Source organism: Priapulus caudatus, unplaced genomic scaffold, assembly GCF_000485595.1.
Source record: "Priapulus caudatus unplaced genomic scaffold, Priapulus_caudatus-5.0.1 Scaffold349, whole genome shotgun sequence".
Classification (NCBI taxonomy): Eukaryota; Metazoa; Priapulida; class Priapulimorpha; order Priapulimorphida; family Priapulidae; genus Priapulus; species Priapulus caudatus.
In genome coordinates this window covers 155,064-169,977 of record NW_014577410.1, presented here as the reverse complement: position 1 = coordinate 169,977, position 14,914 = coordinate 155,064, and the positions used below count along the sequence as shown (strand labels likewise).

Sequence of the window (14,914 nt, the reverse complement as noted above, 5' to 3'; positions counted from 1 at the left end):
CCGGGGTGGAAGGCAGAGCTCGTATAATGTATACCATTGTGGAGGCGTTCCGGTCATTAGCATTTCTCGTAGCTTATATTAGGGAGAGCACAATCAAAGACGAGCCGCGACGTAGAACAACCATCGATCAACACCTTCGCCGCTGCCCATTCGCCTGCTGGGGTTTCCACTGCTCTTCATCCGACGTGGCTGAGAGCGGGCACGGGCAGCTGTTCAATCCTCGCGCGTAGAGGATCTTGGCGAGATCTCGTTGAACCGAAATGTTCACAATAAGTGTGTATGGTGCTTCTCGAGAAGCAGAGCGCTTTAGGCGCCAGCGCGGTTCGACCGCCGCGCAGCGGGGAGGCTGTCGGAGAGCAGACGCACCAGAGAGCGAGAGGAGATAACAAGAAAGCGGATGGGATGGGGGAGAGGGAGAGGATGGAGGTGTGAGAGGAACGAGACGCACGACGACTTTCTTGCTCTGCGAACAATGAACATTTGAAGCCGGTGTAGATCGCAGGGTGGTCGATATCTAAAAACGTGTCGCCGATAACCACGATCGCGGGTGAGTGTGTGTTATTTGATGCAGGTCCGCACTCCCCTATACTGCACGAGCAGATATCGTACCTAATTTGTTCGCTCGGCGGGGGGCCTGATTCGTCGTGCTGATAGGAGGAGCAGGGGTATTTTATTGAGAATAGCTGGAAGGAAATACGGTGCTAGCGATGATATGCGCGTCTCGTTAGTTTAACCGTGGTGTGAATGCAGCGGCGGTAATGACGTCGGCAGCAGCACAGGTGTGTGTGCTGTGAATCGAGTCATGATGTCTTCGCTTCTAAAGCGCTGTTATACGAAGCGCCTTATGAAGTCAGGTCGCCCTAAGTCGGTTGCGCTTAGAACAGGCTGCTACGACACAAAGCGTATCTCAGACACTTCTAGCACGGCTAGCTCGTAACCGACTTAGTAGTTGTTACTCGAAGAATAAGTGCGTGGATCTTGTTGCATTAAACTTTAGCATGAAATAATGCAAGCGGATCCTCATTGAATTCGTCCCGGGTGACAATGAGCTGTGCGGTCTACAAGCGGAAGCAGCGAGCATTATAGAAAGCTGTTAAGTCGAGTCGTTGTATCTGAGTTAGAGGTATCGATTTCGAAATATTCGAATTGATGCAACATAATTTTTTATCAAAGATAACTCGTGAGCCTACCATTAAGGCTTACCTTACCTTGATCTCACCTCTACATTACTTGCCTTAACGCTTACCTTACTTTCCCTTAACTTTTACCTTGACTTACCTTCCTTACCTCTACATTACCTTACATTAATGTTACCTTACCCTTTACTCTATACCTTACCTTACCTTACCTTACCTTACCTTACCTTACTTACCTTACCTTACATTAGCGTTACTCTTACACTTGTACCTTACTTACCTTACTTCACCTTACTTATCATTACATTACCATTACAACTACTGTACCGTTACCCTCGATCTTTACTTGGCTTTAATACCTTTTTATCTCACCTTACCTTACTTACCTTATTTTACTTTTACTTTAACCTAACCTTACCTTTAGTTTTTACTTTAGCCTTATCGTACTTCTGCGTATATATTCCAACATTATAATAGCTTTTGGTATTTGCCTTGTGTAACACAGTGTCTGGCATTATTTTATTATTCGATGTCTGTTGAGATATTAATATTTAAACAGACTCTATTGTATAAACATGCGGCACGCAGTTAGTACGTCCGCGCTCTCTTAATCTGTCTCTCCCTTCTTTCGCTCTCTTTTCTCTCTCTTCTTTCTTCTCTCTCTTCTCCTCTCTCTCTCTCTCTTCTCTCTTTCTCTCTCTCTGCTCTCTCGCTCTTCTTTCTTTCTCGCCTCTCTCTCTTCTCTTTTCTTTCTCTCTGCTCCTCCTCTCTCCTCTACTCTGCCGTCGCGCGCTGGCTATGGTTTTGCAGCCGTCCGCCGTCTTGCTCTTTTCTTTGGCTTTCTTTTCTTTCATGTCTTTTCTTTCTCTCTGTCTCTCTCTCGCGCGCGTGCGCGCGCGCTCTCCTATCGCTCCCGCTTTTGCTCATTCTCTCTTCTTCTTCTTTTCTTGCTTTGTTTCTCGCAAATCTTTTTGTCTCTCCTCTAGCTCTCTCTCGCAAATCTTTCTGTTTCTCTCCTCTCTCTCAATCTCTCGTTCCCCTATCCGTCTTGCACTCCCTCACTATTGCCTTCGCTTTTCGCGCTCTCACTTGCTCTCTCACCCTCTTTTTATCTTAGCTACGACTCCGTGTGTGAGAGTTGATAGTTAAGGACGATGTGATTAGTCACACGATATGTGGGGCAGCTGCGGTACTCATAAACCTTCATTCAGAAGCTAGCGCGATGACAGAGTCACCACATTGAAATGTTTTCCGTGATAGAGAGATACGTTAGTGGGAAGCAGACCGGTGCACGGCACGAGAATAATGACGAACGGGACGGCAAAAGAATGCGATGAGATGAGAGGAGAACGTGAGTCGTAGATAGATAGATAGATAGATAGATAGATAGATGATGTAGATAGAGATAGATAGATAGATATGATAGATATTTGTGTTTATTTTCGCGCGTAAAACGTGATTTTATTATCTACCGATCCGAATCTTAGGGATGTGACGTAAAATATTGGGAAGCATTTGCGACGCGCACGAGTGCGGTCTGGACTGCCTGATACGCTGCCGGCTTCACTGTGAAATATGAGAGAGCCACGTTACAGTTACAATAAGACCTCGCAGTGTGAATTCTTCAACCGCGGCGTGTGTCTGAATGCCACAAACAATTATGTGCGCGCGGGTTGCTGGAATTACATGAACGATGTAGTGCGGACGTTTTGGGCTTACTACTTCGGATTGATCGCCTGGAATGCATTGTTGCCATCACCTGTATTAGTTTTTTGTCCTATTTGGTTAGTGAGGTAGAATGGGTGGAATGGTATGCGATGGGATGGATTGGATGGAATGGATGGGATGGATGGATCGGATATGGATGGCATGGATGGATGGATGGACTGTATGGATGGATGGATGGGCATGGACGGGACGGACGGCGGACGGAACGGACGAGACGGCGACGGTTATGGTATGGATGAATGGATGGATGGATGGAATGATGGATGGCATGGATGGATTGGCTATGGGATGGATGGATGGGATGGATGGATGGATGGATGAATGGATGGACATGGATGGATGGATCGGAGGAATTGATGATGCATGGATGGAATGATAGAGATAGAGATGGTATGGATGGGATGGCACATGGATGGATTGGGATGAATGAATAATGGATTAGGATGGATGATTATTGAATGCATGGAGATGGAATGGATGGATGGATGGATGGATGGCACGGAGCGGATGGATTGGAACGGCGGACGGACGCACGACGGCGCTAGCGGACGGACGACGGCGGACGAACGGACGGACGGACGGACGGACGGACGGACGGACGGACGGATGGATGGATGGATGGATGGATGGATGGATGAATGGATAGATAGATGGATGAATGGATGGATGGATCGCGAGATAGATGAATGGTGGATGGGCGGCCGAATGGAAGAACGGATAAACGGATGGAAACAAGGATTATGGCTAAAAGTTCGATTGATTGAGGTTTCCACATTCACAATAAATTCCTGTCATCGCTGTCCGTCGGTAGCCGCCTCGCGCAGTCGGCCTTTCTGTGGATGTCACCAGCGACGTCGCGTCACGCATTTCAGCCCGGTGACACGGTGACACGGTGACCTTCGCCGCGACGATTCTCCGGCGTGCGCGAAATAAACAACGACGGACGCTCACTACCCCTCGCTTACTCTTCACGCGTTTTCTCTTCACTCTCAAACGCGACTCCTATTAGAATCCCGGACTCGAGCCCCCTCCCCCTCCATCTCCTCCTCTTCTTCCACAGCCGCGCCCCAGCAGTTCAACGAACGCTCGCCTCCAATGTAATGAGATTTCATCGCTAAAAGCCGGCGCCCTAATACCGAGTGATGTGCACTGATTGCGGTACGCGCCCAGCCAGCCAGACCGCGCGCCAGAAGCTAATGTCTGCTGACAAACGACGCTGCGAGAAGAAGACGCGTCGACATGGCGCGCCGTAACGCCCTCTGTCGGCGTGTCGGCGTCGATAGAGCATTGCGTTTCCGGTTCCCAGTGGAACCCCGCGTGGAGTAATCACGATCGAAGTTGATAACCGGAGGTTCACGAATGAAAAAATTGAGGTCAAGTCGTAATATATTTTGTGATATGTCGAAAAGAAATGACTTGGACTTGAATCACGACGATGATGTAGATGGAACCGGTCAGACGGTGGCTGCGAGAAAGGAGGAAGAAATAGATCCAGAAGGACAGAACGAACCCAAAAGAAACACACACACGCTTGCGCGCACAGACACAGGGGGACATATTGAGTGAGAGAGAAAGGGAGAGAAAAGAAAATTCCTCTGAGTGCTACCGCGGCGGCGACAGGATGGAGACACACGCGACCAATGACATATCGATATCTTGTCTCCTGTCACGAATCGCCGAGTGAACGCGCGAAATGCAAGCAGTGCAATCTTATAGTTAAGTAGCACTTCATTGTCGCTGACATCCGACGATTCTGTCGGCGAGGGCAGACGAGTGAGTGACGGGGTCAGTTGACAAGACGGCAGCGGGTTCGGGAGACAATACAGCGATATGGTCAACAGCCGACACAGACACGGACGTCAAATGTCGTTTGCATCGTGCGCACGTAATAGTTCGCTAACGCCACTCTGAGATTCTCCGTAACCTTAAGGGGCGCCTAGTAAAGATAACAGATAAAAGAGCGAGTAAGATCGATAATGTGGCGTCTCTTTTTTTCGATGCGACGTGCCTCGCTCCATCAAAAGTTCTGTGCGATGAGGCATATATATATATATATATATACGCGACTTTTTTATATTAGCAGTGTCGATGTAAAAATCAAATGAAACCTTTACCGCCGGAACCGGGTGCATAACCGCATTGCCGAGAAGCCGTGTGATAATAAGAATTGTCGTGTAACGCTGTGTGGGGAATTTAATTATACGTCCGACTCTCGCTCAGAATTCAGCTCGTTTCTATCAATTCTTTCTGCGATGAGAGAAGATTCGTCATTGCGTGAGTAATCTAGCCCATGATTTATCTGGGAAGATTGCCCTGAATGATATGATACAGTAATTACCGTAAAACAATAAAACACCGACGCAGACCGTTGCCATTGTTAACGTCATCGTCATCGCAATCGTTATCGTCTAGACTGGGCTCATCGCGTTGTTATAAACAAAGTGAGCAGACAGAGGCTCACTCATCGTCAACGTCAACGTCATCGTTATTGTCGCGCGCGTGTTGTCGTGAGACTTTCCGTCTCAATAAACGTATAATATATATATTAGTATGAACGTAAAGAAGTATATGAGTATGATAGAATAATAGTATAGAAATATAGGGTAACTATTAAGTAAACTATTATAAAAGTTCAGAGGCATAGATATAGAAGTATTGACGCATATAATTATAGAAACAGAGGTACAGACGTATAGATGTATTACGTATAGAAGTCTAGGATTATTTATGATTGCAGAGCCCATTGTGTGACTGAACTCACTTAAACTTATTTACATAAACCCGGTGGAACGATGTTAACGTCATAGTTATGACTAACATTATGACTAACATAAATACTAAGAGTAGTGCTATGATACGAGAACAGCATTGGCATAGACATTCTAGCAGCAAAGATCATTGAAGTGTACAGGAACATGGTCGTCAAATCGACCAATTACATTAGAGGCGATTGTATTTCCAGTCAACGATGCATTGTGGGATATCGCGGACGATTCCCATGTTGCAATCTCATACCAACGAATTGAACAATTCCCCGCCTTTACAAGCCTCCGTCCTAATACGCCCTCAAGAATAATAGTTATAGCCACAAATGGGGGGATTACCATAACAAATATCAGATATACTAGCAGAGTATTTAATTTATAATTTCGTTCATTTCAATTTAACGTATATATATATATATATGGCCGGCTAGAAGGTTTATTAGGAGTTGTAATTCTCGTAAGGCTAGTATTATTTTGACAAGCAAGTCTGACTCTTTCGCGCGCCCTCTCTCACTCCCTCTCTCTCTCTCTCCTTCATTTGTTTGCCTCTTCTCTCTCTCTCTCTCTCTCTCTCTCTTTCTTTCTCTTTCGCGCTCTCTTTTGCGTGCGCTCTCTCTCGCCCTCCCGTCTCTTTCTCTCTTTTACGCTCTCTCGCCCTCTCTCACTCTCTCCCGGCGTTCTCGCTCTCTCTGGGCCCTCTCTTTCTCGCTCGCGTCCCCCCGCTCTCTCTCACCCTCTCACTATCTCCTCTCTCAGCTATTACCGAGGGGCTAGCCAACGCGATCAGACAGCTACGAGCACGTACGCTTGCTTTACGACGTCCCGGCGTCCTCGCCTCCGCCTCTCTTTCAAATAGATGTAGCAGTAATTTAGATTGGCGGCCGATTGCCTCGCACGAATAAATGAAAGCCGACGATGAAGCTGCGCGATAGTATAGACTAACACGAGTGATCAGTAAATGGAAACGCGATGTGAGACAGTCGTATTAGTAAGCAGTGATGCTGAGTTGAGAAGAGAGAGCTGCGCGGCGATAGACACCCGCGTGTGTGTATATTTTTATCTAGGATTAATTAGAATTACTTCGCGAAATTGGTGAAGATTTACTTGTGCACATATATATTATAGTCAAAATTTATAGTAAGAAAGTAAGACTGTTATACACAATTTAGACGTCGCGTAAATTATTTGTTCAGTCGTTGTCAAACGTACAAAGCGTTGACGTATGTCACTGCGTTGCGCAGTGTTACACATGCATGTGCGGCATGAATGTGTTTATTTAATGCGAGAAGGGTCGTGATCTGGCTCATACTGCCCTGTCGCGAGATTCGTGACGGCCAGGCTTAATCATGTGAAAGTAGATGAGGTCAGTTAATGCAGTTAGTGACATAGCGGTTTTCAACGTATGTTATTATGACGTCATGATGACGAGATGTGTTGATGTACGCGGCGATGCACTGTCTTGGTAATGCGGCGTAGCCGATAGACGGACTCCACTGTTCTCGTGGCTGTGCTCAACAAGGAATGCTATTGGTTCAGGATAACGACTAAGTGATCAGTCTAATTAAGGTCTTCACGCTGCGTAAATTTATGAACACTCTCCGAATATGTTGCAATTAGGCTTCTATACCTGTGCTGTCGACTGGGCAAGAGAGCATAACATCTGACATGACAAGAATATAAGCCATATGTTTAAGTGGCAATGGAGCACATTGCTCTATTCTTAATCAGCTGGAAATTCCTATATGCAATACAACGATGACAACGTTGACGACGACAACGATGATAACGATGACGCCGACGACGATAATGCGATGATGATAATCACACCTATCTACTTTGTCATTACGTGACCATGCTTCAACGTAAAAGTAATTCGCATAAATCATTAGCCTTTGAGTCATATTCTAATCTTTCTTCTCATATAATTATAATAATTGTATTTCTCGTTCAAAGTAGACAGCCACTGTAAACGCGTGTAATTACAACATATTGCGAACAATTTCCATCAATGCAAATGTATTCAAAGAACAAAGCGCAGTTTTTCAAGCAAATGTGAGCCCAATGTAAAAATGACATCATCGCGTCCAGGCCAGGCATAACGTTCGTTGGTGAAATCGTTGGTGAGCTGCACACGCCGCGGACAAAGTCCACATGCCAATCTTGACGTGACTGTGTGGTAGAGTGATAGATGTGCCAGTTCAGTGCTTAGTGGTCGCGTAGCGCGAGACACGACACTCGTCCTCGTGGAAACCGGATGAAGCAGTACTAGTAGCAGTTGGAAGGCCAGCAAAACGGGAAGATGCCTATAGCAAAAGACATTTGTAAGTTAACACGAAGAGCTAGACGTTGAGAGAGTGTTTTTTTAATTCTTATTTAGATACTCCACTATGCTCGTGTGTGTGTATGACTCTGAGGTCCGCTGTCAGAAATACCGTAAAGGATTGTGTCTGATCATTAAACGCAAATTGTCAAAACATTTGCACATCAAGTGTTATAAAAAAAAATACGACATTGATATAGTCATAAATATTTACGAGGTTTCTGACAACGGGCCGCTATACTGTACGTGCAACTAACCCGTTTTATAACAAGCCGCGAGTTATACACCTTACAACTAACAATATAACCGTTAAACACAGAGCAAGTACGTGCGTAATAATTACGTAACTGTGATAATCTATTTAGGTATGTATGTCGTATTTTGCATGTTTGTATTTTAGAAATGATGACCGAGTCAGAGACTCGCAGCCCCAAATCCTGCATACCTCCCAAATCCCATTGCCCCAAACAGAATTTTGTTGGCATACACGATGGCACACGCACATACACACACACACACACACACACACACACACACACACACACACACATATATATATATACATACACACACGAGCATCGTTGATAGAGAGTAAGTATAGTAGAACAGGCTCCAAGATGATCGTGTCAGTAGCCGTGGTCATGGATGTCAGCAATGCGGAGAATGTTTGTCTGCGCGCAGTGGAAGGCTTCAACATCACGTACGACGATGATCATCGGCCTCGTGCGTGATCATGGTCGCTACATTGTCCTGTCTCTGCTGCGCCTTCAGCACGACGAGGCCATCTTGAAGCTTCGTAGTAAATATAGGCGACCCTAACGGGCGTACATTACATAAGAAAGGATATGCGTTATACATTTTTTGCTTAGCTGCAATGAAAACCTTGTGTTTTGTGGACTGAAACCATCAATGTAGCACAAAACCGGAGATCGATGGTAACATTGATTTGCGAGGTTCACAAAACTCCATGTTGCCGGAACAACCAATAATTGTGTGGTAATGTGTGCAATCAAAAGCAAATAATACTAAGGCAGCTTCTGCTGCTGCCAAGATAAACAGGGACTTACCGCCCTGCACTGGAATTTCCACATTTTTTCTTACATTTTACATTACAATATTTCTTACTATGTTACATTAATACCATAATAATTGTATATGTCATATACAGCTAAACCCTAGTAAAAACCTGTTAAATATAAATCAAACAAAGCTGGAAAGACATAGTATCGTTATCTTACTATGATTATTTGTCAATATTTGGTAGAAATATTTCCAAGATATTTAGACCAAAAGATTGTAAACAAACCCGATACTTCAGTACGAGTGCTGAATTAAATTTCCAGTATTACATAGATTGATACTGATTTATACTAATCTGTCACGAAATAAAAAGACAAAAATTAGGTATTGACATAGTATGACAATAGAGTTGCAATTACCTATTGAAATTAGGCATGACTATGCTCAATATGTTGTGCATTGATGACCAAAAACATTTCAAGCACACCGGTGTTTAAGCATGACGGCCGCCGAATTAATTATTATACGCGCTACACGGCGCAAATCTATTCCGATTTACATAATTTCATCATGAGATATAAAACACAGCTTGTATATTGATATAGAATGATATTGATTTGCTGTAAATCTGTCTATATTAGATAGAAAGGTGCCCGAAATCTGAAAGTCCTGTGTTTTCTTGACGTATTTAACCCGCAGGTCAACCGGTGCTTGTTCAAAATAGGCGCAACATGCGTTGCTACACCTGAGCCTTGTAATCTTCGCTTTTATTTTGAAGGGAATTTAAATATGAAATTATCAGACTGGCGTAAATATGAATTTTCCGCTCAGCGTGTAACACTGCTTTCCGAAGGCAATACTGGATTATATTTGACGGCAAGTCACATTGTCGACACTAATTACAGTGCGATAGTTTTCGCATCTAAATAACACACACGCACACACACACACACACACACACACACACACACACACACACACACACATGAGCTTATAATGTTACCGCGAAATGCGGGAGTAGACGGTGGAAGGCGGTGGTCTGTTAAGTGTTCTAGTCGCAACTATATGTGAGTAGAGTGTTTGATTATTATTATTGATATGTCTATGGGAGAGTCGAGTGAATTATTTGAACAAGACTCGTGTGAGAGATTTTTACTTCGCACGTTCGAGCGCTGCCTCTAATTATATTATTAATAAATCTATTATTAGCGCCATGCCCGGCTCTGGCAACAGTGAGTTCAGTGTCAGGCTAGCGTTTTGCTTTAGTGTCGTGTTTGGCCTCAAATGTGTACTAAATTCCAAATTTGGTGTCAATCAGGACAATGACCGAACAAATGTGACACACACCCGTTGCTCCAATTGTGCAGTTGTCCAGTTGCTCCTGTAGCTTTCTAGTTGCTCACTTATATCGGCAGTGCGTAGCAGTCTAAGTACAGAACAGTATATGCATACAGCAGTGTATAGCTTGCATTACTGTATATCAGCGTATATCAGCATATATCAGTGTATAGTTTGCATTGCTATATATAAGTATATATCAGCATATAGTATATATCTGCTATGGGTGTAACGATTCAACTGTATCGCGGTACATCCCGTTCGGTTTGGTTTTCGGATTTTTTGTTTGTTTCGGTTCTCAGTTCGGTTTCGCGAAATACATTCAACCCACTCTCAGTTAGGTGGCGCACACGGCGAGCAAACAGCTCAGCAGTCAGCACGTACGCCAAGCCCCGTCCCTCGCACTTTTCTCAGCGTGTGCGAGGTGACAATGCATGAGATTACTAGTCTAATAGTCTATTTTGGTCAGGTAGATCACTTTAATGAATAGTATTATGACTATTATCCTTGAACTGTATTACTTTATTGTCTTTTGGCTAATGAATAACACAATAATTGTATAATATTATGATAGGTATTATTATTATTATTCAAAATGGAGGGAAAATTTCCCCATCTTCTCAGCATTTTTAATTTTTTACTACTGAAAATAACCGAACCGAATGAACCGAACCGAAGAGCAAAAACCGAAAACCGAACCGAACCGAAACAACATGTATCGTTACACCTGCATATATCAGTACATACAGCAGTGCATATATTTGGCAGTACTACTATCGTGTATTTTTTTAGCGAGCATAGCTAGTCGTCCAGGCTTCGTCGATGACGACATCTATCGAGGGTACGTGAAGGGTATCCCGGGCGGGCAGTACCACAAGGGCTGTCTCCTGCAGGGATTCATGACCTACAAGCACCTGCTGAAGAGGATCCCGCAGATGAAGATGAGAGAGGACGACATCGTCATATGCTCGTATCCAAAATCAGGTATATATATATATTATAAATTAGCCCCGATTTAACGCGAATTCGGATATAACGCGATGAGTCGTTGGACCCCCTTTTTTTTGCTCTTATATAGCCACGCATGCCCGCAACCCCGATTTAGTGCGAACCCGCTTTTTTCGCGGGCATTTATGGACACTAACCATCGCGTTATAACGGGGCTACACTGTAGTCTGTATATATAGCGTAGATTCGCGGAAAATATCAGCCTTGTAGTAATTGCGTGCGGTTTGTGATATGACGATGAACTTGCGTTGCGGCAGAGAAACTTTAACATAATACAGTGTCTTCTGAATCTGAATGGTTACAGTGCAGGACCATTGCGGTATAGAACTATGAGGCAAAACATAATTATCATGAACAGGGTAATATGTAACAGGGTAATATGGACAGGGTAATATGGACAGGGTAATATGTAGTCGGTGAAAACACGGTGTTTTGACACCTTCGCCCCTGACTGCTCCTGCATCCAACCATGCTTTACTGATTAACGCGATATCCAACTACTACTGTGCAACCTGCGCGATTCCGCATCATGTTATTTCATACTCGTGGCGAGAAAAGTGAATTCGAAGAAGCTATTTCTAGAGTAAATAGCGGAAAGAGGGGTCGACAGAGAAAGAAAACGTGAAAGGGGCGGTGTTGTAATAAATAGAGGGTGCGAACAGAGTGTGCATGTGTCCAATTAGCCAACTAGCGACAGCAATAAAAGTGGATAGTGTGTCTCGCTTGGTAGCTCATCGTCCTACAATATTGTCGCTAAACGAAGGCGAATTTAACAGGTACGACGTGGACGGAAGAGATAGTATCGCTCATCAAGAACAATGGCAACGTGGGCAAAGTAAAGAGGGAGATTCACTGGCGAGTTATCCACATGGAAACGGGCAGACCGTTCTTCCACATGCGTTACATGAACAACCTCAAGTCGAGGAGACTCTTGGCGACACATCTTCCGTTTGAACTCCTACCCACGCAGTTGCAAAACGGTCGCGGCAAGGTATGACAACTCGCTGTCGTGAGAGTCGCTGTTGTTGACATTTACAGCGATAAAATCACTCTGCATGCTGAAGTGTTGTGTTGCGTCTGCAGCGCTTCGCAACATCGCAAATTTTCTTAGAACACGATGATTATCGCACATATTTTATGATTATGAAATGTGAAGCCGTTAAATGAGGTTATTATGGTTATATACAACACACGGAGCGAGCTTGCTTAATAAAATCTTCCCGCTAATAATATTACTACGCGAAAGATGGTTTGGTGCAGGAGTACTTGCCCTATAGAGACTATAGCATACGTTCGATGCGCAGGTGACGATATAGAGCGCAGACCGTGTTTGTTCACAGATAATATGTGTTTACAAATCGTTTACGTACGTCAGCGGATCCACAACGATTGTGTTTCGTTTACCTGGTAGTTGAAGGTACGACGTGATAATATACTCACATGACGTACAGATGGTTAATATCTCGCAGCATGTGTGCGTGCGTGCGTACGTGCGTGCGTGCGTGTGTGCGCGCATATGTCTCTCTCCTTAGATATATATATATATATATTTCTGTGTGTGTGTTGAGTGTGTTATGTGTGTGTGTGTGTGTGTGTGTGTGTGTGTGTGTGTGTGTGTGTGTGTGTGTGTTTGTGTGTGTGTGTGTTGTGTGCGTGTGTGTGTCGTGAGCGTGTATGTGTGTGTGCGTGCGGTGTGCGTCCGTGCGTGAGCGCGCGTGCGCGTGTGTGTGCGTATGTGTCTGAGTGTAACTGTGTAAGTATGTGTATGGGTGGGTGGGTGCGGGCAGGGATATCCACGATTTATGAACCAGAACACGACTATCAAAGCAGAAAGACGCACCCTTACACAACACATGGCTCGGTATCTACTATTCATTCACCAGGACACAGGCACGAGATACGTGAAACACTATATAAAATACGGGGGCGATTCCCTACCTTGCAGTCACTACAGGCACATGAACGCAGTGACACGTCCCCAAGCGTTACGCGTGGGCTGATGTCTCTATTAGCACACTACTAGACAAATTTTACTATTAGCATACAGCCGCCAGAACATAACTGTCAACATTCAGCCTGCTCGCTCTCTCGCCCCTTACCCTCTCCCCCCTTACCATCTCCCCCACCCCTCTCTCTCTCTCTCTCTCTCTCTCTCTGACTCTCTCTCTTCTCTTAAATTTCGGCAATAACCAGTGGGTGTCAATTTCCCCCTGGCGTAGAGGAAGGGTGCCGCTACGTGGCAGCACTAGTCACTTCGTACACTTCCGTCATTCCACAGTCTGACTCTGTGAAACTTCCATGCTAGACATGGGTGTTGCTATCCCACGGGCGTGGAGGGAGGTCACGTGATAACGTTGACGATGACGTTCAAAAGATAGACGGACTTCACTGTTCTCGTGCTGTGCGTCACAAGGAATCGCTATGTTCAGGATAACGCCTAAGTGATCAGTCTTAATTAAGGTTACGCTGCGTTGTAATTTATGAACACTCTCCGAATATCGTGCAATTCAGGCTTCTATACCTGGGCTGTCGACTGGGCAAGGAAAGCATAACATCTGACGTGACAAGAGTATAAGCCGATATGTTTAAGTGGCAAAATGGAGCAGCATTGCTCTATCTTAATCAGCTGGAAATTCCTATATGCAAACATGTAAGTGACCTACCACAGTAGAGCAATCAATGCTCTATCAGGTTACGTATATAAGTAAGCCCACTCACAGAGGGCAACATGCTGCTAGAGGTTACGTATGTAAGTAACCCAGCCACAGTAGGGGCAAACATGCTCTATCCAGGTTACGTATGTAATTAACCTACGCACAGTAGGGCACCAACATGTCATTCAGTTACTATACTAATAACCCTAACCACAGTAGGGAATCATGCCTATAACGGTTACGTAATATAAGTAACCCACACAGTACGGAGCAAGTCATGACTCTTACAGGTAACGTATATAAGTAAGCACACCAAGTAGGGGCAATTGCATGCTCTAGATTCAGGTCTACTAGAAGTAAACGCCCCTACAGTAAGAGCAGATCATCCTACAGGTTACGTATGTAATAACCATACGACAGTAGGGCAATCATGCTCTATCAATGTACGTCATATGTAAGTAACGCGACACCTACAGTAGAGCAATGCATGCTCTACGCAGGTACGTAATGTAAGTACCCTACCACAGTAGGGCAATCATGCTCTATCAGGTTACGTATATAAGTAACCCACCACAGTAGGGCAATCATGCTCTATCAGGTTACGTATATAAGTAACCTACCACAGTAGGGCAATCATGCTCTATCAGGTTCTCTATCATAAGAAATCCCTTAGCGCTGTGAATAACGCGTATTTTTCGCAAGCAACCGCGTAAATCCATATGCCAAAACGGTCATTAAACTGTAATTTCATAGAAATACCTAACGAAAGCAATTATGCATGTAGAATCGAGTTATAATGCAATTTATGTTGAGGGAACCAAAGTATACTATGCAATCAATGTCTCAGCATTGACCCACAAGCTCTCAGCATTCCGTTCGGATTTCTTATTTGTTAGAGATATACCTTCCCTATATATATATATATATATATAGTATATATATATA

General features: G+C 44.4%; 1 protein-coding gene across 1 annotated transcript; it reads left to right on the top strand.

The window, feature by feature from the left end:
* The first annotated feature begins 7,802 nt into the window (after nt 1–7,802).
* LOC106809365 (sulfotransferase 1 family member D1-like) lies at nt 7,803–13,874 on the top strand. The gene is made up of 4 exons (XM_014812430.1): nt 7,803–7,950; nt 11,100–11,291; nt 12,092–12,306; nt 13,827–13,874. The coding sequence occupies exons 1-4, from the start codon at nt 7,929–7,931 to the stop codon at nt 13,872–13,874; spliced, it is 477 nt and encodes a 158-aa protein (XP_014667916.1). The 5' UTR covers nt 7,803–7,928.
* The last annotated feature ends 1,040 nt before the right edge of the window (nt 13,875–14,914 follow it).